The sequence below is a fragment of the Arachis hypogaea genome, chromosome 12 (genome assembly GCF_003086295.3).
Source record: "Arachis hypogaea cultivar Tifrunner chromosome 12, arahy.Tifrunner.gnm2.J5K5, whole genome shotgun sequence".
Lineage (NCBI taxonomy): Eukaryota > Viridiplantae > Streptophyta > Magnoliopsida > Fabales > Fabaceae > Arachis > Arachis hypogaea.
This window is the reverse complement of record NC_092047.1, coordinates 6,757,024-6,783,707: the sequence shown is the minus strand read 5'-3', so window position 1 is coordinate 6,783,707 and position 26,684 is coordinate 6,757,024. Positions and strand designations below refer to the sequence as shown.

The following is a 26,684-nucleotide window of genomic DNA, read 5'->3' as shown; positions in this document are numbered from 1 at the left end:
TCATTCTGGCCAAATCAATTGTCCCCAAATTGTTGCTCTGTAGAGTGCAAAAAGAAGATGAAAAAGTGAGTTCACATATGAGTGCTGAAGTAATTTTTGAAACAGAGATAATATTAAAGTTGAAATGAGGTAAATAAAGAACATCATGAAGAACCAAGGATGGTGAAAATTGAACGATGCCTTTATAAGAAACAGTAGTTCGAGAACCATTTGGTAAATGAACAATAATAGGAGAAATTTATGTGTAAGAAATAAACCAAGACAAATTTGATGCAATGTGATCTGTGGCACCAGAATCAATGATCCAAGTATTCAAGAATGAATCTCGATTTGAAGAATTGTTAACAGTAGAAAAGGTATTGAAAGAACAAAGATAATGAGTAGTTGAACTTGGCAGAAGCTCAAGTTGGTTTGAAGGACGAGCTTCTTCATTGAAAGGAAGTGCCATGAAAGAAAAGTGTTGGGCTGGCGAAAGATCCAAAAGAGACTCCGGATGAAGTTGCTGGTGTGCCCTTTCTCCTTGATCCATGGATGTCAGCAGAGCTCAAGAGGAGCTCTGATACCATAATAAAATTGTGAAAGAATAGGAAAATAAAAGAATTGTGAAAGAAAAAGATGAAAAAATTTTATTGATTGTTGATTGAATGAATTATAAACTATGAAGGTAAAATTAAGTATATATAGAGTATTGGCCTATGAAAGATAAAAGTAGATAAAGATAAGATATAGATAAAGATAAAGATAATTATAAGATAAGATAAAGACTAAATTATCATTTAATTTGTGGGTCGTGAGACGTCTTTATTGTTGTCATGGGCTAAGGTGGAAGAGTGGTTTAATAAATAATAAACTAAAGACGCATGTTAATACATGGGTTAATTAATGTTCAAAATTGTTCATTAAAAATTACAATTGTTTTAAAGAGATTGATATATCACTATACCACAGCCAATAGATTACAGTGATTTTGGAGAGCTATTGTGGCGGTTTCAAATTGTTGTTACACAATTTAGTGGTACTTGGTAGAATATCCTTCATCTTTTTTTTAATTGTTGGATTACAAACTCTACCCAAAGTGAAGAGAAAAGACACAAACAATGCCTATTCGTCAGTCATGATTTTCTTCATATTATCATCAAGGATAATGATCAATAATAAGATATCACTACTAATCTAAAAAAATTAACAAGAACTAAAATATCACACCTAATACAAAGTCTAACACCAAAGTTAATAAGAAGAGTTCTCCCATTAAATACTAAGATTATAATAATTTTTACTAAGATATCTCTACTATTTATTGCATCATACTAAGACTATACTCTTCCAGTAAAAATTGGACGAATATTTTAATATACTCTACTAAAATATTAATTTTAGAATCTGTATTTAAAAATACATAAAAGTACAGTAATATTTTTTTTTAATGTTCACAAAATAATCATCTATTGCTATATACTGTTTTGAAATAACATATTCAACACAAATTTATCGAAAACATTCATTTTCAATGTTTATAGCAAATTCTAGACTATTTGTAATCTCTCATTTAAGATGTCAGAAAAATAATTTAGTAGTTAACGACTAGTATAACTGCTGCTAAACTAAATATTGTGACTATTTTTGTGGTAGTGTATCAAATAATACAAATGTGAAACAAATTAATAGTTTTTATGAAATAATAATTGACATAATAATTGTCAATTAGATAATAATGTGTAATATATTAAGTGAAGGATTTATGAAATAATATATATGAATATGAAGAAGGCAAGACGCAAAACCAACATAAAAGGTGACAAAGGCATGTGAGGTCATCCATTATTAATTTGTGTGCCAGGATTTATGGTTTATTATTCATTTCTGAAAAAAAATAAATTGCTTCGAAACTTGTGAAAAGCCTTTCAGTGTTTCTTTTAATAAGCCTACATTAATTGAATTATTGAAGTGCTATTTTAATTTGTATACATACATTTGTATAAAAAATCGTTTTAAATTTTATTAATAATCAATTCAAAATAATTAAAATTTCATTTTTAGTTATGAAATACGTATTTATCTCCGGCCTTTAATTAATATAATATATAATTAAGCCAAAGATTCAATAGCTGTATTTAGTCGAGGGTTATTTAGGGCCAATTTAGATAAATTTTTTAAATAATTTTTTTTAAAAAAAGAGTTTAAAATATAAAAATTTTTATTAATAGCAGCTTATAAATAAATTATTTTGTATTTGAAAAGTTATTATAAAAGTACTTGTTTTAAAGTTGTGTATTAAATAAAAGTGATAAAATAACTTTAAAAAGGAAAAAAGTCAAATTTTTTAACTTCTTAAAAAAATCGATCTAAAATAACTTTTTGGGAAGTTAAAAGTATATCTAAAAAATTGTACTAAAATTATATATAAACACTATTAATGTGACTTTTTATAAGTTAAAAAAAATAACTTTAAAAGTTTTTTAGACGGATCATTAGTCATTTAATAATCTCTTTTATAATAATACAGTGATGTAATACGCATAAGTTATTTTGTAATTAAATTCAATTAAATTGATATAAGTTTAATAAAAAATACGTATATATATTATATCACCACTTTTTCGATTACAAGATTTATATTTAGCTGAGAAAATTTTTTAATAAAAATTTTAAAAAACTTTCAAAATATACTTTATTTATAGCAATTTATAAAATTCTCCCTAATAGTTAATTCAATTAAAATTTAAAATCTCACTAAAAAAACTTCTTTTTCTGAATTTTCAAAAAACTGAGAGATTGAGTCAGAGAGAAGAGAAGAAAATGATAACAAAACCTTAAGTTTTTTACCGTCGGTGTAGTTGCTGTTGCAGTTGCCGTTTTTGCTGTCGTTGCTGCCATAGTTGTCGCAAGAAGCTTTTCAATCGAGTCACCTTCTCTATTAACATTGTGGTTTTAGATCTGTTAATTCTGTAGCCATTGTTGTTGCTGCAGATACAAAGCTTTTGAATTGAGTCACCGCCTCTATCAACATTCTACTAGTCACCAAAAAAATAATACATATACAATAAAATAATGTGATTCTAGTCATTCTACAAACGTTTTATGATAAATAAAAATCTTTAAGAGTAAAATTATAAAAAAGTAAATTTATTTAGAATAAAAGTAATGTGATTAAGTGTAATTTACTTAAATGTGATTAAAAAATAATTGAATAACTATGTACCGTAAAAAATCGATATTATTGAAGGATAAAATTAAAATTTATTTCTATGTATCGTTTTTATCCCCAACGTTTTTGTCATATTTAAGTCCCTAATGTTTCAAAATCATCTCAATTTTGTCCCATCGTCAATTCTGTTAACAGATCCCTAACGGTAAGACAATATTGAGTCAATTTTGAAACATTAGAAACTTAAATAGGACGATTTAAACGTTAGAAACAATTTTAAAACTTACCCCAAATATTAGGGACAAAAATAATACTTTACTACTCTTATAAAATATCTATAAAAAGAAAGTGAAAATTTATTTAAAAATAAAGTGTTCGGTCTAAAATTTTTTAGAAACAAATTTAAATACTTACTCTAAATCTAATTGACAAATATAGATATATCAATACTCTTGAAATATATTATTCTAAGATGATATATATATATATATATATATATATATATATATATATATATATATATATATATATATATATATATATATATATATAGCAATATTACGTCATGGTGATAGCAATGAATGAAGTCATGGTTACAACGTAAGCTTATTGAGATTAACAATGAAATGAATGAATACCACTGCACCATATGCTACCTTATAATAATTTGCTTCCTTGTCCCTATATAAATTTAAGAACCATATTCATCATCATTCAAAATTCATTCAACTCCATCACATAAGAGATATTTTTCTTTTGTTGATACAAAGTTCAATTTGATTATAAATTTTTCTTCTTCAAATAATTAAATGGCAAACACCAAGCCATTACTCTTAGCTGACCAAGTCACAAACATGAAACATATTCCTTTGAATTTCATTAGGCCCCTTAATGACCGTCCTAATCTTCAAAACCTTCAATCCTCCAATGATAACAATGAATCCATCCCCATCATTGATCTTCAAGGTTTAGATGAAGATAATGATGCCTCCAACCGTTCTCAAATCATCCACAACATTGGCCAAGCTTGTCAAGATTATGGCTTCTTCCAAGTAAAACTCATATCAAATCCTTTTATTTTAACTTTGTTTATGTTAGGTTTAATTACTCCGTCAAGTCTCTATAATTTCACTTAATTTTCAATTAAATCTCTATATTTTTTTATTTTGTAATTAAGTTCCTGCCGTGATAAATAAATGTTAGAATTAACGGAATATTCTCTTAAACAAAACAAATATGCCTAACACTTGACTGAATATTCCTAATAGTTTAACAGAATATTCTATTAATTTCAATATTTTTCTCACGGTAGAAATTTAGTTATAAAATTTGATATGGTACAAGGACCCAATTAAAAAGAAAAAATATATAGGACCTAATTGAAAATTCGATGAAATTAAATTATAGAAACTGAAAGAGTAATTAAATCTCTTTAAATTATTATTCAATTCTATTATTATATTGTTGGAAGATTTTTTCAATAATTTTTTACATTTTTATTTGTGTTTACGTGTCAACTTAGCCAAAATACACTAATTGTGTATTTGTTTCATATTTTCTTTTTTTTTTCTTTGTCTAAAATTTTTTAGTTATGCTAGTTCTGATTCTATATCACGGAATTACTTATTCTAAAAATTTACATGAATAGAAAAAAAAAATCACATGTATAAATAATTATGTCTGTAATGATATATAAAATTTAGTAGCCATTATTATTGTTATATACTTATATATGATATATCATTAGTTTCATAGGTGTTGTATTTATTAATCTTTGATTAATCAATATTATTTCTTTCTATGCTTTTTTTTTCTTTCTCTTCTTCTTAAGATTGTGAATCATGGGGTTCCGGAGGATGTTGTTGGGAAGATGATGAAAGTGGGAAAGGCATTCTTTGATTTCCCGGAGAGTGAGAGGATGAAGAATTATTCAGATGATCCTTCAAAAACAACGAGACTCTCAACAAGTTTTAATGTTAAGACTGAGAAAGTTGCAAATTGGAGAGATTTTTTGAGGCTCCATTGCCACCCTCTTGAAGATTACATTCAAGAATGGCCTACCAACCCTCCTTCTTTCAGGTTCTAAAGCAAAAAAAGATAACTTATTTTATTGATAATTCATTATTTCATATAATAGTTTACTAAAATAAAGTATATATATAGTTACAATAACTTTACATATATGTTTAAAAAAGAACATTGTTTTATGAAGAGTGTTAGGGGCCAGTAATTTTTGTGTTTTATAACCATTAATTGGTTATTAATAGTATTTTTAATGGTGTGAGATTACATCAAATAGTGGAAAATCACTCACTTTTCTTTTAATGCATGATTAAGTGCTAGTCACAAAATACAAAAGTTGCTGTCCCCTAGACTTTCTCTTGTTTTATTTAACCATCACTTAACTCAAAATTTTGTTTGTTAGTAATTATTATAGTAATAGTAATATTATGTGTATGTATGCATTTTCTACCCACATCAATCTTATAAATTGTCATTTTTTTGGGAGGGGGCTACTTGTCCCTCAAGTAATGTACTCATTTTTTTAAAATTCTTATGTACATTATATAAAAAAATAATTTTTTCCATCAAATTAATTTTATCACTACAAAAATAGTTAAAGGAGAGAGTTGAAATATTATAAAAATAAATAAATAATTATCAATTAATATATAATAAAAATTATATACACCTCACATAGTTGAAAAATTAAAAAAAAAATGTTAAAAAGAAGCACAGAAAAAAAGTAAATGAAGAGTTTGAATTTTGGAATAATGAGTATATGAATGATTCTCATGAATAAATAAAACAAACCTAATAAAGTTATTAATTTTTCTTGCTTTAAAGAGCTATAATTAAGAAAAATCAAAATACTTGTGTGTAAGAAAATAATATTTGTATATCAACTTAGATATTTCATTTTAATTTTATACACTTATTCTAGGTTTAATTACTTTGTTAGTCTTTATAATTTTACTAATTTCTTTTAATTAAACCCTTGTAGTTTAAAAAATTGTAATTGAATTCTGATATTATATTAGATAAAAATCTGTGATTAGATTCTTAATAATAGTTATTTTTCAGAAAAAAATATTTATTTTAAAACATTTGTTTAGCTTTTAGAATAGTTTATACTTCATCTTACATCAAATACAAAAATAAATATTTTAAAAATAATTTATATTTTAAAAAAATAAAAAGACATTATTAAAATTCTTTTTAATATAAAAAATTAATTACAAATTTTTAAACTATAAAAATTTAATAAAAATATAAAAACCAAGAGAATAGTTAAACCTTTATTCTATTATTGGTTGTCTTTTAACATTTTTTTCCATCTTTAGATTGAAGGCTGAAGATGTTCTCTAAAATAAAAATACAAACAATAGAAGAAATTTTTTATCTTTAATTATCTTCAGAAGTAAACTTGTTTTTGTATTTCTATTTCAGAGACAGACGGTATCCAAACATAATAAGAAAAGTATAGGATACCAATATATTATCTGCCAACTTATTGTCAATAATAATTAATTATTATATTTTAAACATATATATAAAGAGACACATCCAAAAAATATATCTATAAAGACACTTCTATTGAACACAGCCATAAAAAAGATATTTTTATTAGACACATTCACAAAGACACTTCCATTAAACACGGTTATAAATAAGAGTTGACAAAAGTTGGCAGAAATATTGTTGGTAACGTAGCGGGATTGAAGATAATATTAAGTTTGATAAATATTTCAATAATAAATTATTTGAATGTGTAACATTTAATACAGAGAAGATGTTGGTGAGTATAGCAAACACATGAGGAAATTATCATTGAAATTACTTGAAGCCATATCTGAAAGCTTAGGATTGGAGAAAGATTACATGGAAAAAGCACTTGGAAAACATGGACAACACATGGCAATAAACTACTATCCTCCATGTCCAGAGCCAGATCTAACATATGGTTTGCCAGCACATGCTGACCCAAATGCCATAACCATTTTGCTCCAAAATCATGTCCCTGGCTTGCAAGTTCTCAAGGATGGTCATTGGGTCACAGTCAAACATGTCCCTAACACATTCATTGTCAACATTGGTGACCAAATTCAGGTTCATATTTCTAAACTTTGCATTCAAGTCTTCAATTCCTATATCTACCCTTTTGTGTGTTTGTCCAAATACAACTTTTTGATTTCATGAATTTTATAGTGCAAAGAATTTGATGCTTAATATTTAATAAATAAGTTTGCCAACTTCACCTACTCATTGGTGGGTGTTAAGTCTATTATAGAAATCTATCTAAAAATGGGTCCAAAATAAGTTCATTGAGTTATGAGTTATTATTAAATTTTTATGTTATTTTTATTTGTTTTCTTATCTTTCTCTTTTAGAAAGAAAATTTGTTACGTTTATTTTTTTTCTAAGTTAGTTATGTTTATTTTTTTTTAATAAAATTATCTAGAAATTTTGATTATTTTATCTTATTTTAAAATTTAAAATCAGTTTAGTAATTAATATAAATAGGTAGCATTGCTTTCCCATATACAGCAACTATCTTTTTTTAAAAATAAAATAAGAATTTAATAGTTATGAAAATACTTTTTACACATAAGGTATTGTATTTTTCGTTAATTTAAAATAGTCTAAAATTATCTTATTTTATATTAATCTTTTTATTTGGTATTTTTTAATTATTATTAAAATAATTTTAAATATAATAAATATATAATTATAAATATTACATTATAAAATTATTGATGTTAAATTAAATAAAATAACTTTATGTTATTATTTACCTAATATTACTGTTTTCTTAAAGGATGTGACGTATATAATTAAAGTGTGGATATAAATGGATAGTTATGACCACTTTGATGCCTCAACTATATTTCTTAAATTTTGAAATATAATTAATATTATGATCGTTATGGAAAATAATTTTAAATATGTTATTTTTGACATTTTTTACAACTATTACATGAATAATCACCAATACTACTTATTTTGACTATAGACTACAGAATTGCCAAATTGTATGAGATCCGAAAACGTTTTGTGGATTATACAAAAAATAAATAAATAAATAGTAATGTGTGGGAAAAAATAATTCTTAATTAATTTTTGATACCTCATATAAAACTAAAAATAATATTTTTAAAGCACTGCCTTTGGAAAAGAAAATTACACAAACTTCCAATTTTTTATTCCTATGCTTAAAGAAATAAAATGATGTACTTAATTATAATTTACCCAAAATTTTTATAGTGTTGGTGTATATATTCATTTCAAATATATAGAAGATATAAAGGAAAATGAGATGATATATATTAGGGTTGGTAATATATATCCTACTAGCGGGTACTCAATTCGGACTAACCTGTTCGAGTAGGATTGTCTATCCAATCCGCTGCGGATAGAGTATGATGTGGTATGAGTTTGTCTACGAGTAGGGTAGGGTATGGGTTCAGGGTATACCCTATCCTATTCTACTCGCATCCCTAATATATTATATAATATATATGAAAAAGTTATTTATGCAGTGAAGAAAGTGAGTATTGAATTTACAATCTTTCTCTTACAGAAATTTAAAATAACCACTAAACTAGTTGATGATCATATTATTGTAATTTTATGTTAGATTTCTATAAGATTTTATTGTTTTTAATTTTAATTTAAATTTAATTTTTTATTTTCTATTTTACTAATATGTATGAAATTTGGAATAATTGAATTTTATATTTATTTAAAATTTTTTTATTTTTTCGCGGATAGAGTTAGATAGGGTAGGGTTTGGAACTTTAGCGTGCAGGTAAGATTAGGGTTGAGAGATTCTCAACTCACGAATAAAATAAGATAGAATTAAAAAAAAAAATTTTAACCCGCAGGTAGGATTATAGTAGAATCCAAATCCTACACTACCCTATTCTTTGTCAGTCGTAATATATATATTAGAAAATTTTAAGATGTCATTATCATATAAAAAATTAAACAAAACTTCCTTATTATGGCATAATGTATTAGATGAGATCAAATATCATACAAAGCAACATTCCTTATTATTTATATAGATTTTTTTACAATAATTCATAAATATGAATTAATTTTGCATATTTTTTTTAGGTAATTAGTAATGATAAATACAAGAGTGTATTGCATAGAGCACTGGTAAACTGTGAAAAAGAAAGAATGTCCATTCCAACATTTTATTGTCCATCACCTGAAGCTTTGGTGGGCCCAGCACCTCAACTCATAGACCAACATAATGATCCTCCCAAGTACACAAATTTCACATATGCTGAATATTATCACAAGTTCTGGAACAGGGGACTTTCAAAGGAGACATGTGTGGATTTGTTCAAGGTTTAATTAAACTAGCTGCCTTGTAGTTAAGACCTAATTGAAATGGTATATTAGTATGTTTTTTATGTTGAATTTGAATAAATAGTGTAATTAAATTTTTTTTAAAGTAGTTTATAAATAAGTTATTTTGTTTTTAGTTTTTTAATTTTAAAAGTACTTATTTTAAAAAAAATATGATAAAATTTTTTTTATTATGAAATAAGTTATTTTTTTTAATTTTTTTATAAGCATTTAAATAATTTTTTAAAAAATTACAATTTAATTTTAAAAATTAAATCAGATATTAATACTACTATTTTTTATAAGTCAAAAACTCAAAAAAATAACTTTTGAATCTTTCCAAACGAATCCTTAGTATATTGCATTTAAGTTCAAAATTTGACAATGCTAATTAAGTGATGGATAAAATTTTTTTAAAATATTGTGTGTGAATTTGTGATGTGATGTGTAAACTCAGAGGTTGTCTAATCTAGCCAAAAAAAAAAAAAAAGCTACCTCTAAATAAAATAAACTAATAAGGGTAGTGAAAAAGGATTATTTATTAGTTTAATGAAATGTAGTTGATTTATAATCTCTTCATATGTTTGTTGATGAAAATGTATTCATCTTATACATGGCATGTATTATGGACTATTAATAAATATGATGATTTCTCTATATTTTTATTTCTGTTGATTACATTATGGATATGATATAATTTCTCATTTATTATTAATTATTGTGTCTTAAAAAAAAATAAAAAATATTTTTGTGGACATGAGTACATGACTAACGCTTCTAAATATGTGTATGTGTCGTTTTGTTTGATTTTGTTCTTTTAATTTTCCATACTTTTGATTTTTGAATTTGAAAATAATATATATTATTGATTAATAATTAAAAATGTAAATTTGTTTTTGTAATTAAAAGAGCAATAAAAATATTAAAATAAGTTACTTTATATTTCGATATAAAAAAATATCAAGATATTGTTATAATTTATATAAAAAAAAATACGTACTTTTTGTTTCATGGGCAATGGTAGGTTCTTCAATTTTTGGATTAATGTGAACCCGGCCTAAATATATGGGCCTAATTTGGGCCACATAACTGATCCATCTATGTGTAAGTGCTCCAATTCCTTTCATTGGTGCATAACACCAACCCAAAAAAAAAAAAAAAACATTGTGTTGGGTGAAAGAAATAAAGATTTCAGAAATTTTGTCTAGTGTTCTTGATGATTTGATATGATTAAGTAGTAGTTACTTGCCTACTAATGGGTTTAAGATTTTTTTTATTGGAAATGCAAGAAAACCAACATTAAGTAGTAGTTATTAGCTTTCTAATCTGTTTAAACAAGTGTCGGGAGTTGAATTTCACTTTAATTTGTGCATACATCGGCTCATTGACTAGCAATAAACTCTTAAATAAAATTTTGATTCGCGATTGATTAGTTTTTAGCCTGCCGAATTAGAAGATATCGTAGAAAGAAAAAAAATAATAATCTCTTTCTATTAATAAAGCTCCCTATTCGAGTAAGAGTGGAGAGTATGGGATGCTTTAACCTTTCTTCTATCAAAACAGAAAAATATTGATCAAGTAACATCCCAACGAAATAAGATATCCAGCACACACAAAAATGACATATATAGGTGGATGAAACTAGGTGAATTATATATGAACAACGAGAAAAATGGACCTTTCTCTAAGCCATTTGATGTAGCCTTATTCTGGATAAGGACAAGAGGATCGCTACCGATGCTTTGTTCATCATTTACTCCCCTTTATTTTAGTGGGCACCAGTCTTCTTCATCTGGCCGCATTGCATCAATATGGATTAAAATAATTCATATTGATGCAATGCGGCCAGATGAAGAAGACTGGCGCCCACTAAAATAAAGGGGAGAACTTCGTATTTTGGTAATTCTGACGGAGTCATCTTTAAGTATCACTCTCCGGAAGGGGGTACCTCTTCTTTCTTTACTTCTTCTTTTTTATTTTCAAATAAAAAAGAAGGGGTCGATTTAGGCTCCTATATTATATATATATATATATATATATATATATATATATATATATATATATATATATATAATATATTTTTTTAAACATAAACATTTTGATTTTGTTTAAATTTTTACACGTTTTTTTTATTTGTCTTATAGTTTTTTTGAAAAGAGGATAACAAAAATTAAATTTTAGATTTTTTGATTTTTTTATTTGCAAGTTGATTAAACTTATTTTTATACGGTCAATTTCTGGTTTATAACTAATTTTATCTGTGTAATTAATTAAATAATTACTCTCTATCATTTTAAGAGTTTTTTATTTTATGTATGTTATGAAATCACTCATCCCAAAAGTTTAAGCTGATGGGAGAAGACAACATTAATGGTTATATCTCTAACACTCCCCCTCAAACAAGAGCCTCTTTGGGTTCGTTTGATTTTGCATAGGCCTTCTTTTTCTCTTTTATTTGTCTTATGCTATTTTTTCACTTTTGGGGTTCACTAAGGATCGAACTCTTGACCTTTCGGACATAGAGTTCTGATACCATGAAATGGTATCAGATTCAAAGAAGAAGATTAGGGAAGAAAGGAGTTGCAAAGTGAAGGAAGAATGAGAAGCAGAGTTGTTCTGCACTTTTGGTATTGAAGATTGAAAAGGTAAAGTGAAGAAGTGAGTCACATGGGTTCAGTTGTGTGACTTATAGCACAGCTGTTACCCATTATAAACCACACGTGTTTTAACAAACTTAACAAACTGAGCTAACAGAATCAACTTGCTAAGCTAACAACTAACTAAGCTAACAACTAACAACTAACTGTGTGTGTATGTGTGAGCTAAGCTTAACAGAAGGCTAAAGCCAGCTAGCTCCCTTTCTCTTAGCTTACTCTATCATACCCCTGCTGTTCAACTTCCTTTCTAGTGCTCACAGATTCATTTGGCTCATTAGTTATCTTGCCGTTATGACTCCTGCTGTTACTACTGCTGTTTTTGGCCTCTGCTTTCTCATATTGTTCTGAGTTCACTTGTCCCCATCTGACAGAGAGAAATTTGTATTGTTCCAAGTCTTCTACCATTAGCTTTGTTCTTGACTCTAGAAAAGCAGCACTGGCAGTGACTTTGTTAGCACATCAGCCAACTGCACAGTTCCAGGAACATGAGTGACTTGAACAGCTTGTTTAGTAACATAGTTCCGAACAAAGTGTAAGTCCGTCTCAAAATGCTTTGACTTTGAGTGTAGGATTGGGTTCGCCGCCAACAATACTGCACTAAGGTTGTCACAGTATATTGAGGGAGATGCTTGAAGTGGACTTCTTAGTTCAATCATGAAATTCTTTATCCAGATCAACTCAGCAACTAAGTCAGCCATAGCCCTATATTCAACTTTAGTGCTGGACCTTGCAACAGCTCCTTGTTTCTTTGAGCTCCACGACACCAAATTTCTTCCAAGAAATGCACAAAATCCTCCAGTTGATTTTCTATCATCTGGATCACCTCTCCAATCCGAGTCACTGTATGCTGCAATATTGTGAGGGCTTGTTCTGTGTAGATGTAACCCGAAGCTTGCTATGCCACTGATGTACCTTAGTACCTTCTTTACCAACTTCCAATGCTCATCCAGAGGTGTGTGCATAAATTGTGAGAGTCTCCTAACACAATAAGATAGCTCCGGCCGAGTGACTGTGAGGTACTGTAGGCTCCCTACAACTGACCTGTAAAGCTTGAGATTGTGAAAGACTGAACCACCAAAGGCAAAGAGTTTGACTTAGGATGGAAGAGGTGTGTGGCAAGGTTTGCAGTTCTCCATGTCTGCCTTTTTTAGTAAGTCTTTAACATACCTTTCTTGGGATAGAACTAGACCACCAATATCAGTCTTGGTTACCTGAATTCCAAGAAAATAGTGTAAATCTCCCAAATTCTTGAGAGCAAATTTGTGATTTAGTTGCTAAATCACTTGGTCAATTGCCTCTTTTGAATCCCCTGTGATTATTATATCATCCACATATACAAGCACAAACATTGTAGAGTTTTGTTTGAAGCTCACAAAAACAGAGACATCAAATTTTATGGCTCTAAATCCAAGGTATTGCAGAGCAGTAGAGAGCTTGTGGTACCAGGCCCTTGGTGCTTGCTTCAGGCCCTAGAGCGCCTTCGTGAGTTTGCACACTAGCTGACCATCTCCTTGCTCATAGCCTCTTGGTTGCCTCATGTATACATCCTCGGTTAAATCACCATGGAGGAATGCATTGTTCACGTCCAGTTGTCTGATTGTCCAACTTCTACTTAAGGCCAAGGTAAGCACAATTCGAATTGAGGTGGGTTTGACAACTGCGCTGTATGTCTCAGTGAAATCGAAGCCTGGCCTTTGTGAAAAGCCCTGTGCCACCAACTTGGCTTTGTATTTTTGGAGGCTGCCATCAGAGTTATACTTAACACGAAACACCCATCTACTGCCTACTGCTTCTCTTCCTTTTGGTAAGGGAACCAGCTTCCAAGTGTGATTTTGGAGAAGAGCATTATACTCTGCATCCATGGCAGCCTTCCAGGCTGGATTTATTAAGGCATCTCTTACTGATCTCGGTTCAAGTTGAGCAGAGAAGACCCTAGGCTTAAACACTCCATTCTTACTTCTTGTGACCATAGGATGAACATTTTGTGGTGCAGGCAGGGGTTCCTCTGCTAGAGGAAGAACAGTTTCAAGGTCTGAGATAGGGATTGGGACTGGTGTGGCTGATGGTGCTGATGGTATAGGAAAGAAGGAGGTGGAATTGGGTGGCTTGTTTGTTATGAATGATGGGTTAGGATTTGAGTTTTGAGTGCAGTGAGTTGAGGTTGGTGGTTGTGGAGAAGGAGAGTTGGTGAAGCTGGGCTGAATAGGAGTTGGTGTATGTGAGGTATCATTGGTGTTTTCTTGTAGGTTATCTGTTGATGCTGAAGTTGGAGCTGCAAGGGTTCTTAGAAGAGGAATGATTGGAACTGACTGAGTTTGGGGTGTGGAGCCTCCTTCTTCTGGCAGAGAGGGTTTGAACTGTCCATTTTTTAAGGGAAACTGGTGTTCATCAAACACCACATTGCTTGTGATCACTACTTTTTCTTGTTTAGTAAGGCATTTGAAGCCTTTATGAATTGTGCTATAGCCTAGGAATACACAAGGTGCTGATCTGAAGTCCAATTTGTGCTTGTTGTAAGGCCTCAAATGAGGAAAACACAGACAGCCGAACACTTTGAGGTTTGTGTAATCAAACTATTTTGCAAACAACTTGTTGAAGGGTGATTGACCTTGCAGCACTTGACTTGGTAGCCTGTTTATCAAGTATACTGCAGTTGAAAAGGCTTCTCCCCAGTATTTTGTTGGCATTCCAGCACCTACAAGTATTGCAAGGCCCTTCTCCACTACGTGTCTGTGCTTCCTTTCAGCACTGCCGTTTTGTTGGTGTTCATGGGGACAGGAGAACCTGTGAATTACTCCTTGTGCCTGCAAATCTTTAGCTAAGCTTGCATATTCAGCAGCATTGTCAGATTGAAGCATCTTAATCTTAGTGTTCAATTGCAATTCAACCATTTGTTGGAAACATTTAAAAACTTATTTAACTTGAGACCGAGTTTTAATGAGATAGAGCCAGGTATATCTACTATAGGCATCAATGAAATTCACAAAGTAATAGTTGCCATTCAAATCAGAAATAGGAGCAGGGCCCCAAACATCTGTGTAGACTAACTGTAAAGGTGCAGTATAGACAATATTAGAAGGAGGATAAGGGAGGCAGTAAGACTTCCCAATACAACATGACTCACAAGGACTTTTATTAAAAGAGGCAACAATGTTACAGGACTTTAAGACAGCAGTAAAAATATTATTGGAAGGTGGCCTAGTCTATTGTGCCAAAGAAGAAATTGGTTATTATCAGATGTGGAGACAGTTGAGACAAACGCAGCTGAGTTTCTTGATGGAGTGAAGTTGAGGAACTTGTACATTCCCTGTTCAACCTCCCCATGTATAACAATCTGTTTAGTTGCCTGAGATTTTACACAGTAGCCATTAGAGTAAAATTCAAAGTAAACATCATTGTCACAACAGAATTTGTACACACTTACTAAATTCTTTGTAATATTAGGGACATGAAGTAGTTTGTGCAGCAGGAAGTTTTTGTTACTTAAATCAGTTTTAAAATAAGAGTTTCCAACAAGGTTAATGTGCAAACCTGATCCGTTCCCAACTATGACTTGATCTGTGCCTTTATAGTTGCTTTTCTCACTCAAGTTTTGCTGGTCTGATGTCATGTGGTGTGAGGCACCCGAATCTGGATACCAGTTTTGGTCTTATATGGTTGCTGGAGTTGGCTTGAATTTCTTGCAGTGGCTGTGCACCTGACCTATTGTGTTGTGTTCTTGAATCATCATTCTTCTCATACCTATACCAACACGTCTTGGCAGTGTGTCCAGGTTTATCACATACTTAACAAACTGGTCTAGCATCATATCTTGAATTGTTTCCCCCTTGAGTTCTTGAATTGTAATATTGTCTACTATTTTCATTGCTAACATTGTTCCCATCAGTTCTTGAATTGTAACTGTTTGGACCAAATTACTGTCCACTTTCATTATAGAAGCTTCTGCCGCCTCTCATGTTCCTGCCACCACCACGAGTGCCACCTCGAAATCCACCTCTGTTGTTAAAGTTCTGTGAGTATCCTTGTGTGCTCTGTGCTACATTGGCTTGTATAAAGGAGTCTGACTTTCTAAACCTTTCAAGCATGCTTTCATGAGTCAACAACAATGATTCTAGCTCTCCAACAGTGATGCTCACTGGTCTTGCAACCACAGAGGTGATTACAGTGCCATATTCCTCAGTCAGACCATTCAAAATTGCAATAACATGATCACTCTCCCTCATTGGTTCTCCTACAGAGGCTAGGGCATCAATTGTCCTTTTAAAGCTAACACATACTCACTGACAGAATTTCCTATCTTGATCGTACTCAATTTGTTCTTTAATTGAATAATTCTTGCTCTAATTTGTGAAGAGAAATGGTCATCTAACCTTTTCCAGACCTCGTAAAAGTAAACACAGCCTACCATCCGAGTTGTGAAGGGCTTGGTCATGGAAGCGAGGAGCCAAGACTTCAACAACGCATCTTGTCTTTTCCAGATCGCGAATTCTGGTGTTATGCATCTAGATCCATCAAGCTGTTGAGGAATTTGTTCTCCCGTGATGTGATGAAGCAGATTGTGACCTTCGATTGTGGACTCCGCTTGATCTTTCCATTGCAAGAAGTTATCGTCATCGAGCTTCATAGAGATTGGCGAAGAGGTGAAGCTTGGTACCATGGCTATGGCTGATTGGTGTGATTGGTGTGATGTAGTTTCTGTCGATGCTGTGCTGTTCGCCATTGAAATTGAAGTATAGTTCTAACTTTTGATACCATGTTATGAAACCACTTATCCCAAAAGTTTAAGCTGATGGGAGAAGGCAACATTAATGATTATATCTCTAACAATGTATAGTCAATGCAATTAAGTATATTATATTATTTGCTATAATGTATATTATATTTTATTGTGTTAAGGTATTATTATTATTATTATTATTATTATTATTATTACTATTATTACTATTATTATTATATATGAGTCAATAATCAATAAGTTAATTAAAGATTCTGAAAATAAGTCATATTAATTTTTAATATGTTTATTTTAAGAGTAAAAATAACAATAAATTAAAAAAAATCAAATATGAATGGGATCATTTTAAATGATTTATATAGATGATTTTTTATTTGCATATGAATAAAATTACACATGTAGTAATATATATTATTAGATTTATATTTCCTAAAAATTTGAGAGTCATGTGATGTTTAAAGAAAATACATTGTTCTCCGGTTTATACACATATTTTATACTATTATCAATAGATAGAGGATGAAATGTTCTATTATTTAATTTTTATTATGTTTTTAGTCAAACGACTAGAAATATAACAAAAATTAAATAATAGATTTAGTGTTTCGTTTTATAATTGTTATTTAGTTAGTTACAATGTAACTACTGTTTTATTGATATAATAAACATATTAATGAAACTTATATTTAACGTCGGTTATTTATTTAAAAGGCTTTCATAGCGTTTTACTAATTTTTTTTATAATTTGTCAATTAAAATGATTATCATATTTTTGTGAATTTGCAAGTCAGAGTATTCTATAAAATTTTGTTATAATAAAGGAATGAAATAGAAATTGTGTTTTTGAATGAGGATGAGCTAGAAAAGAAGAAATGTTGTTCAAAGAGAGAGAAATACATGTAGAAAAAATTTTTTTGTTGACTAAATGCAAAAATAATTGAGAAACATAAATTTATTGCATTAAATAAGAAATTACAAAGAAATAAAATTGACATGAAAAGTAGGTTGATGAGCACTTGATTTTTTATGTTTGTCTTTTGTGCCACTGTGATGATAAGATGTTTGAGAATTCTTTTTATTTTTTCCCTAACATGGAAATCCTATTTTATACACGTATCTTAATTGAGATAAATATTACACTTATGTGAAAAAATAACAATATTTTCTAGTTAATATTATTGAGATAAATGACTTAGAATATATATATTTTTTGACTAATAAGGTGTCTCCTATAATCTAAATAAAATCCATCGAGTATTAACTAGTAGAATTTCTCGATTAAAAATTAAGCAGATATAATTCTAATCGATTATTACAGAATAAAATACAAATTAAAACCTAAATCTAATGCCACGATTAAATAAATCAAATCAAATCCTAAACCTAAATTTGAATAGCAAAATTATTTGTTCTTTATCAATAAGAACTTCTATATAAAAATTTTTTATTTTTAAAAATGAAATACAGTCTACACACAACTCCACTTATATTATTTATACAAAAAATTCATTTTTGTTCAAAAATATATAGAAGACTAGAAGTACTAAATAAAAATCCAACTCTAAGTTATTTGATTATAAAGCCTCTAGTTTCTATGAATAATCTTTTTTGAAACTAGTTTTACTTGTATCTAATATATATGCTTCACCATTATTGGGTTTGATAATAATTGAATTCATCTTAATTTTTTTACCTAGCTTTTGGTTGTCTAACTGTATCTCCCATTTCGACAGATTAATAATTAATTTTTTGTGGATTTAAATTTTATTTAAAAATCTGTCGTTAACTAATAAATTATTATATGCAAAATTTCAATACTTCCTTAACTGACTATTCCAGATTAGTTATTGCTTTACCTACCTATATATCATCATATACGGTGCCGGCCCGGTTTAGCAGCCACATTTTATTACCTTAGAAATTAGAATAATGCATGATAGATGGTACATATGAAAGCTACTTCACAAGTCTTGTATCAAAATATTTCAATATTCTTGTGAGCAATGGTAGACAATCCAAAACTTGAATCAATCATGAATTATAAGGAGGTAAATTTTAGTATAATTAAGTTATAGTAATTATGTAAGTATTATTAAAATTAAAGTAATATTTTTTTCAAATAATTTTTTAAGAAGTATTGTTTAATAATAAAAAATTATTATTTTAAATTTAATAATATTTTTTTAAAATACCGTAATCACTGCTAATTATCGTAGTATAGTCATATTAGAAGGACTTTTATAAAAAATATCTATAAAAGAATATAATGATAATATAAATCTTTTTCCATATATAACATATGGAAAATAATCAAAATATCTACATCTTGTTATGAAAAAAAGAAACTTATTTGTTTAACTATTTTTAGTGCCTCAAACTAATAAGTGTGTTTAACTACTATTTATTAACTCATGCATAAGATTACTTTTCTACATGTTGGTGTTTTAAAATTGTTTGGTGAATAAAGAGTTGCCCTACCTAATCTTGAAGTCATGTTTCGCTACATTATTTGTTTTTCATGCCACGAGGATTGACTATGTAATATGACGATTTTTCTAATAGACTTTTGAATGCTATCACTTCTTTATTTGACTAATAATGTGATTATGCTGACTAGTAATAAAAGCAAAATTTGCTAATGAAGACAAAAATAAATCAAGTAATTAAAATTTATTTGATACAAATCCTCCATTTTATATATATATAACCACACAATTCATGAATCAAAACCAACATACATTATTATTCAATTGTAATATATAGAACATCTTCATCTTCTATATATCTAGGAATAACCCATTGCTATATCTATCATTTTTATGGCTCCATCATTAGAGAGCAATAAAAATGTTGTTATTGATGATGAATCCAATAAGAATCTTCTTAAAGAAGAAGAAGAAGATGGAATGCTTTTTGCAATGGACTTGGGGGTTTTAGTGGCGTTTCCAATGGCTGTTAAGACTGCATTTGAGCTTGGAATCTTCGACATAATAGCCAAAGGTGGTGAACATGCAAAGTTCTCATCTGAAGATATTGCATCAAAGATTGGTAGCACAAACCCTAATGCACCATCAATGGTGGATCGTCTTCTTAGGCTACTTGCAAGTCATTCTTTGCTGTCTTGTTCATCACTTCCTCAAGGTATATACACGAATTTATATATTTATTTTACTCTCATTTCACTGCACTGCCATCGGCTTTTTGTGGCGGTTTTTTATTTTTATATTGTGGTGGTTTTGAATTGTCGCCGGATGATTTAGTGGTGCTTGATAGAGCGCTATCCTTTAAAGGAAAAGTCTAGGGCCAGCAATTTTGTTAAATTCTGGCTAGCATGTAACCAGTAAAAGGAAAGTAAGCCATTGGATGAAATCTCACATCAATCTCACACCATTAAAACCATCATTGATGGCTATTTGATGACTACAAATCACAAAAGTTGCTGGCTCCCTAGCATTCCTCTTCTTTAAGTATCAGAAAATAGTTTTGCGATAATTTTTAACAACTGTTAAAATAATCGCCACTAAACAAAAATTGATTTGCAATAATTTATAACCGCTGCTATATATCGGAATTAATGTAATACTTATTTATTATATTTGTTTCGTATTATGATAAAAAATGATATAAAACTTTTTATTATGTATGTATTAAGAGTTAAAGACCGTTAAACATGTTAACCTAATTTGTCTAAATCTATAGTTTAATTAAATAAAATAATGAGATTTATTTGTATCACCTTTATTAACTGAATTCAATTCTTTAAAAGAATTAAAAAGAGGAAAGATATCTTCATGCAAAAGTAAATAGGTTATTAGTATATATGTATGTATAATATTTAAAAAAAAAAAACACTAATTCTACTTTTTTTGTCCAAATATAATTAACCAGTTTAAATAAATTTTATAACATCAAATATAAGTTAAACAATTAATTACACTATTTTTTAATTAAAACTAAAATATTAAAAAACACATAAGATATAAACATAAAAGTATTATTAACAAACTAGATATGTTTAGTTAATCTCAGAAGTTAAACTGTGTAGACCAATAAACTTAAATGTGCTTAATTTTTTATTTTATAAAGAATCAATAGAATTAAAAAAAAAAAAAGAATAAAGGAGGTGGTCCCACGAATTTGATAAAAAAAATACCCTAACTTTAATTTATATTATATTTACTCTTATTATTACCACATTTTATTTTCTGGATTCAGTCACCAAAGATGAAGATGATCAAGAACATGGGCTTATTGCATCTGCTCATAAGACTGTGTATAGTCTTACAGCTGCTTCCAAATATTTTGTGACTGATGATGATGGTGTCAATTTTGGACACACTTTGAGCTTGATTCTGGACAAGGTTGTCTTGGAAAGCTGGTCAGTGTTACAATAAATAAATAAATAAATGAAACGACTTTTATTATTATATACATACTATCATTTTCAGCAAAGGTAAGAGAGTAGTGCACGTTATTCCTTTATCATAAACCTCGTGGTTAGGAATATAATGAATTATTAATAATTATATTCAGTAAGTTATTTTCAAGATTTCTTCTTTTTTTTTTTTCCCTCTTTTTGAAAATTTTCTTACATAAATAGAGATTTGAAATGTTATGAAAATTCTTATTTTCTCTTTGATCTATCTTTAAAATTTTTCTCTCACATTTTCCCTTTTTTCTTCCATCACTAAAACTAAAGTCAAAATTACCTTATGAAATAAGAATCTTTTACATAATAGAAAATGAAAAAATATCTCTATATTCATAAAATAGGAAAAAGCATACTCTTTATTCTTAAGATTTGCAATTTTTTTTAAAAATATCTCTAACATTTAATTTTATTCAATTTTGTTCCTAATGTTTTCGATTTATTCAATTTGTTTTAAAATTATTCCTAAGCGTTTTCAATTTTGTCTCCAATATTTTAAATGAAATTAACGTCTAAAGATAATTTTGATACAAATAAAAAACATTAAAGACAAAATTGGATACAATTAAATGTTAGGAATATTTAAAAAAAAAAAAATCACAAACGTTAAAGACAAAAAAACATATTTTATCCTCATAAAATATTAAATAATTGGTTGAAAATTTAAGTTGACTCGCCTATAAGATGTAGATGTGTGTTTTTCTTTGTTCTTTTCCCACTTTATTTATTTTCAATTGACATAATGATATCGAATGATTTTTGAATTGAAATAAAGGAGTGAACTGAAAGGAGCAATATTGGAAGGAGGTGTGCCATTTGTTAGGGCTAATGGGATGCACACATTTGAGTACCCAAGTGTGGATCCAAGGTTCAATGATGTGTTCAACAAAGCTATGATAAGCCACACAACCATAGTGATGAAGAGGGTTCTTGAGTCCTATGAAGGTTTCAACAACATTAACACTCTAATTGATGTTGGTGGTGGTCTTGGTTTCAATCTCAAAATGATCACTTCCAAATATCCAAATATCAATGCTATTAACTTTGACTTGCCTCATGTCATTCAACATGCCCTCACCTATCCCGGTATAATATATTATTATTATTATTATTATTATTATTATTATTATTATTATTATTATTATTAGATCTCATTTCCATTTTTATTTAATTATACAATCTAAAATGCATTATTTAAATTATTATTATATATTATTTTTATTCCATTTTTATTTTTTTATATATTTTTTTTATATTTTGTAGGTGTGAAACATGTGGGAGGAGATATGTTTGAGAGTGTTCCTAACGGAGATGCCATTTTCATGAAGGTGATATATATAATATTATTCTATTTTTTTTTTTTAGTTAGGAATGAGACTTAAATCTGAGATCTCTAGATAAAGATAGAAAGATTATACCATTTAAGTTAGTTCGTTGGTATAATATTATAATATTATTCAATTCTTTATGCTGAAATTATCTATCTAATTATATTTATTATTTTATTATGATATATATCATTGCATTCGTTTTTCAATATTTTATCTTTTATAGTGAAATATATGAAAAATATTAAATTAGATATTTTTGTAGCAATTAAAATATTTTTTATCATGTAGTAGAATACTAAAACCAATTACATTTATTATATTAATAAGATAAGTATTTTGTTTTATTATAATAATTTATTATTATAATATTTTATCTAACTTATTACTTTATATAACCCACAAAAAAATAAGGAGGGTAAAAGACAAAATTATATATTTTTCTCATATTTTATATATGGACATGATATGACTTTATTTTTGAAACCAAAAATTTCAGTGGATACTTCATGATTGGAGTGATGAACATTGCTTGAAGGTGTTGAAGAATTGCCATAAAGCCATTCCTGAAGATGGAAAAGTGATTGTTGTAGACACAATGGTTCCGGTTTTTCCGGAGAATAAAACCGCCGCTAAGGTTGCTTTCAAAGCTGACTTATTGATGATGACTCAAAACATTGGAGGAAAAGAGAGAACCAAACATGACTTCATTCATTTGGCCACTGCTTCTGGATTTTCTTCCATCAAATTTGTGTGCTCTGTCTCTGGATATTGGGTTATGGAGTTCTACAAGTAGAGACAAATATGTATCTAGAGTCCTATATTATATTGGTGAGTGTCTCTAAATAAAAAAATATTAAGTAATTTAGATGTTTGGATACAGATAAAATAGAAAAGTTATACATAAATAAAATACTAGATAAATTATCTTAACGCGAAGTCGCTTTGTATTATTGTATATATTACATTCTCCCCTCTATTAACATATTATTGCCCATACATATTTTTACTACCATATAAAATATAAAATATACATTAAAAATAAATTAAATAATTATAAATATATAATAAATAATTTAATAATTAATTTTTTATATAAATATAATATTTTTTATAATAATATTAAATATATACTAAAATCAGGCATCATAATAAAATATATATTAAAATATAAAATATATATTAAAAATAAATTAAATTAAATATATATTTATATATACATATATAGTTACTAAATTTTAGTATATAAATAATATTTTTATATTTTTTATATTGTTTACAAAAAATTAATATACACAAAAATATTAAATTAAAATAATAATTAAATAATCCTTTAGTAAAATTAGAATACTCGTTAGTGTATAGTCTCATAGTTTTAATACTAAGTGAGTAATAAATTAGACATATTAAATTTATTAATCAAAATTGATATCTAACAACACTCCTCAACAATTTAATAGGATAAAATAATACATTTTTACTACGAATCTGAGAAGAATAAAGTATATAATTTATTCCATCTTTTCAGTTTTTTGTTAACTTTTAAAATATATTTTAATTATCAAATTCTAACTTGTTATCATTATTATAATAAACTATAAATGACCTAAGAAACTCATTTTTTCATTCTTTTAATCTTATTGGCCAAAATTTTATTTATCTAAGTTATTATAATCATAGAACTCAAACTCTTTACTAAGAAGTGACAGATTTTTTATTGACTTATCATTAACTCTATAAATATTTAAATCACACCCAATATCCATTTAACTAACACTCTAGGATATTAGGTGTCCAGAATCAAAGTATAATAAATATATTGTTAATTGTCATGACAGTCACAGGTCAAAGAAAATTCTATTACCATGTTCATCTTAAGAATATCCTATTGACAAATATATATGTAGTAATTATAACCATTAGACATTCTCAGAGTGAGTCAGTTTAATAGTTATATCTCTATATGTACCATATATATAATTTGATAAATAATGAGATGTATTAATATTCATCTAACGAAGACTATGTATATATATTTTGATCTTTTTAGATTATTAATATTCTTTTAATAATTTTATAATAAAAAATAATTTAGATTAAATTATAAAAAAATATCTCTCATTATTATGATTACTAGCTATTATAATGATAAATTTTTAAATTTAATCAAAGACTTTATCATATTAATTTTTTAATATAATAACAATAAATTATTTGAAAAATAATAAATTAAATTATGATCATACTATATATTTCTAATATTTCATAGCTATGATAACCATCATTAACATAGTCACACTATAATTATATATTTTTTCCGAGAGAATTACTAAATAGGTGTTAAGAGTAGTTTTTCACAGTATTTATTAATTTTTTTTTTGGTGACTGAAATAAATTAAACAAAGAAAAACAAAAGAAACAAAACAAGGAACTGCTTAAATAGAGGGACAGTCCCGTTTAAGACTACTCTTAAACTCCTCCCAAGGTGAAAGAAGCTCCACATGCGAAAGTTGTAACTTCATCGCCATCTTTGCCATAGTATCTGCCACCGTGTTTGCATCTCTCATAATCAAACGAAAGTCAACACGCCAATTCCAATGCATGATATCTCTTATTTTGAGCACCAGTGGATCAATAAACCTAAAACCATCTTGAGTAACAAGATTAAATGCTTCCACACAATCTGTCTCACAAATAACATCTCGTTGACCCACATCCCAAGCTAAGAGATATCCTCTCCAAATAGCAAACAATTCTCCTTGAAGAATACTATTACTCTCAATCATTCCTAAACACCCCCTTTGCCAGCTCCCATTACAATCTCTAATAACACAAGCAAAACCAACACTATCACCCGAACCAAAATAACTAGCATCACAATTAATCTTAAAAGTACCAATGGATGGGGGATTCCAAAAACCATTTAGAGTAGAGGGAAGGGACATACGTTGTAATTCAAAAATATTTCTAAGCTCCTTTTCTGAAGTTAATGCCAGACAAATGACTTTTTCCGGAGGCCAAGTTTCGTGGGGATTAAAGATGTCGTTATTCCTTGCTCGCCATATCCACCAAAGTCCCGAAAAGAACTTGAACGGGTGCTCTCTGCTATGATACAAGAACCAGTTCTTCAAATCTAAAGGATGACAAGGAATATCCAACCTTTGCCAGACAAGCTGAGCTTTTGGACAATCCCGAATACAATGTATAACCGATTCCTGGCTAGAAAGACATCTTGGACACCTATCCGATGACGACATCCCTCTTCTAAAGCGAAAACTTGCAGTAGGAAGAGCCTCCTTAAGACACAACCAAGCCAAAAACTTATGCTTTTCCGGAACAAGCTGACGCCAAAGCCAAAGCCAATTCTCCCTCTCCTCCCAACCAAACAGCTGCTTACACAACCACAAGTAACCATTGCGTGAGTCATAGACTTTGGCAGCAGACCCACTCCAATACCAACCCACTTCCGGACCTGCTTGTTCATCTGGATTGTAAGAGAGAATATTATCTTTCAGATTTTGAGATAAAGGAGAATAAAGAGTATCCAAATGCCACCTACCAACCGACCAAATATCCTGTATCCGGAGATTCGAATCAGAAATGTGGACATAATCCATCTCATTAGATAACCGTCCTTCTCTCCTCCAGCTAGAAAACCAAAAATTCTGGTTCAAATCTCCAATACACCAAGCAAACCCATCCTTCAACACTTTCCAAGCCTTGCAAAGACACCTCCAAATGGGAGAGTCCTTGTTCTTAGGATAACTAAAACAGTCATATAGAGATGATCGGTATTTGGCATCCAATAATTGGACCCATAGCTTGTTTGGCTGCTGGAAAAAAGTCCAAACTAGCTTCCCAAGAAGAGCAATATTTACACAATAAGGATCTCTAATCCCCAAACCTCCATATTTTTTTGGAGTAACTAGTACCTTCCAACTAACAAGATTCAATCCTCTTCCATCAACTTGTCCTTTCCAAAGAAAATTCCTCATCATAGGCTCCAATTTACTAATGATTCCTTTGG

At 28.8% G+C, this 26,684-nt stretch overlaps 2 protein-coding genes across 3 annotated transcripts; both read left to right on the top strand.

Moving 5' to 3' along the window:
* The first annotated feature begins 3,852 nt into the window (after positions 1-3,852).
* Positions 3,853-9,614, top strand: LOC112726608 (protein DMR6-LIKE OXYGENASE 1). Its single transcript, XM_025776055.2, has 4 exons — positions 3,853-4,200; positions 4,980-5,227; positions 6,937-7,258; positions 9,269-9,614. The coding sequence occupies exons 1-4, from the start codon at positions 3,958-3,960 to the stop codon at positions 9,512-9,514; spliced, it is 1,059 nt and encodes a 352-aa protein (XP_025631840.1). The 5' UTR covers positions 3,853-3,957; the 3' UTR covers positions 9,515-9,614.
* A 9,938-nt stretch (positions 9,615-19,552) lies between these two features.
* Positions 19,553-23,596, top strand: LOC112726607 (cathecol O-methyltransferase 1). 2 transcript variants are annotated; one of them, XM_025776054.3, is made up of 5 exons: positions 19,553-20,041; positions 21,116-21,278; positions 22,105-22,415; positions 22,593-22,657; positions 23,157-23,596. In XM_025776054.3, exons 1-5 carry the CDS (start codon positions 19,720-19,722, stop codon positions 23,451-23,453), a joined length of 1,158 nt encoding a protein of 385 aa, XP_025631839.1. In that variant the 5' UTR covers positions 19,553-19,719; the 3' UTR covers positions 23,454-23,596. The 2 variants fall into 2 exon arrangements, with proteins under 2 accessions (XP_025631839.1, XP_072066230.1); XM_072210129.1 differs by having other exon boundaries at positions 19,589-20,041; positions 22,108-22,415.
* Positions 23,597-26,684: the final 3,088 nt, after the last annotated feature.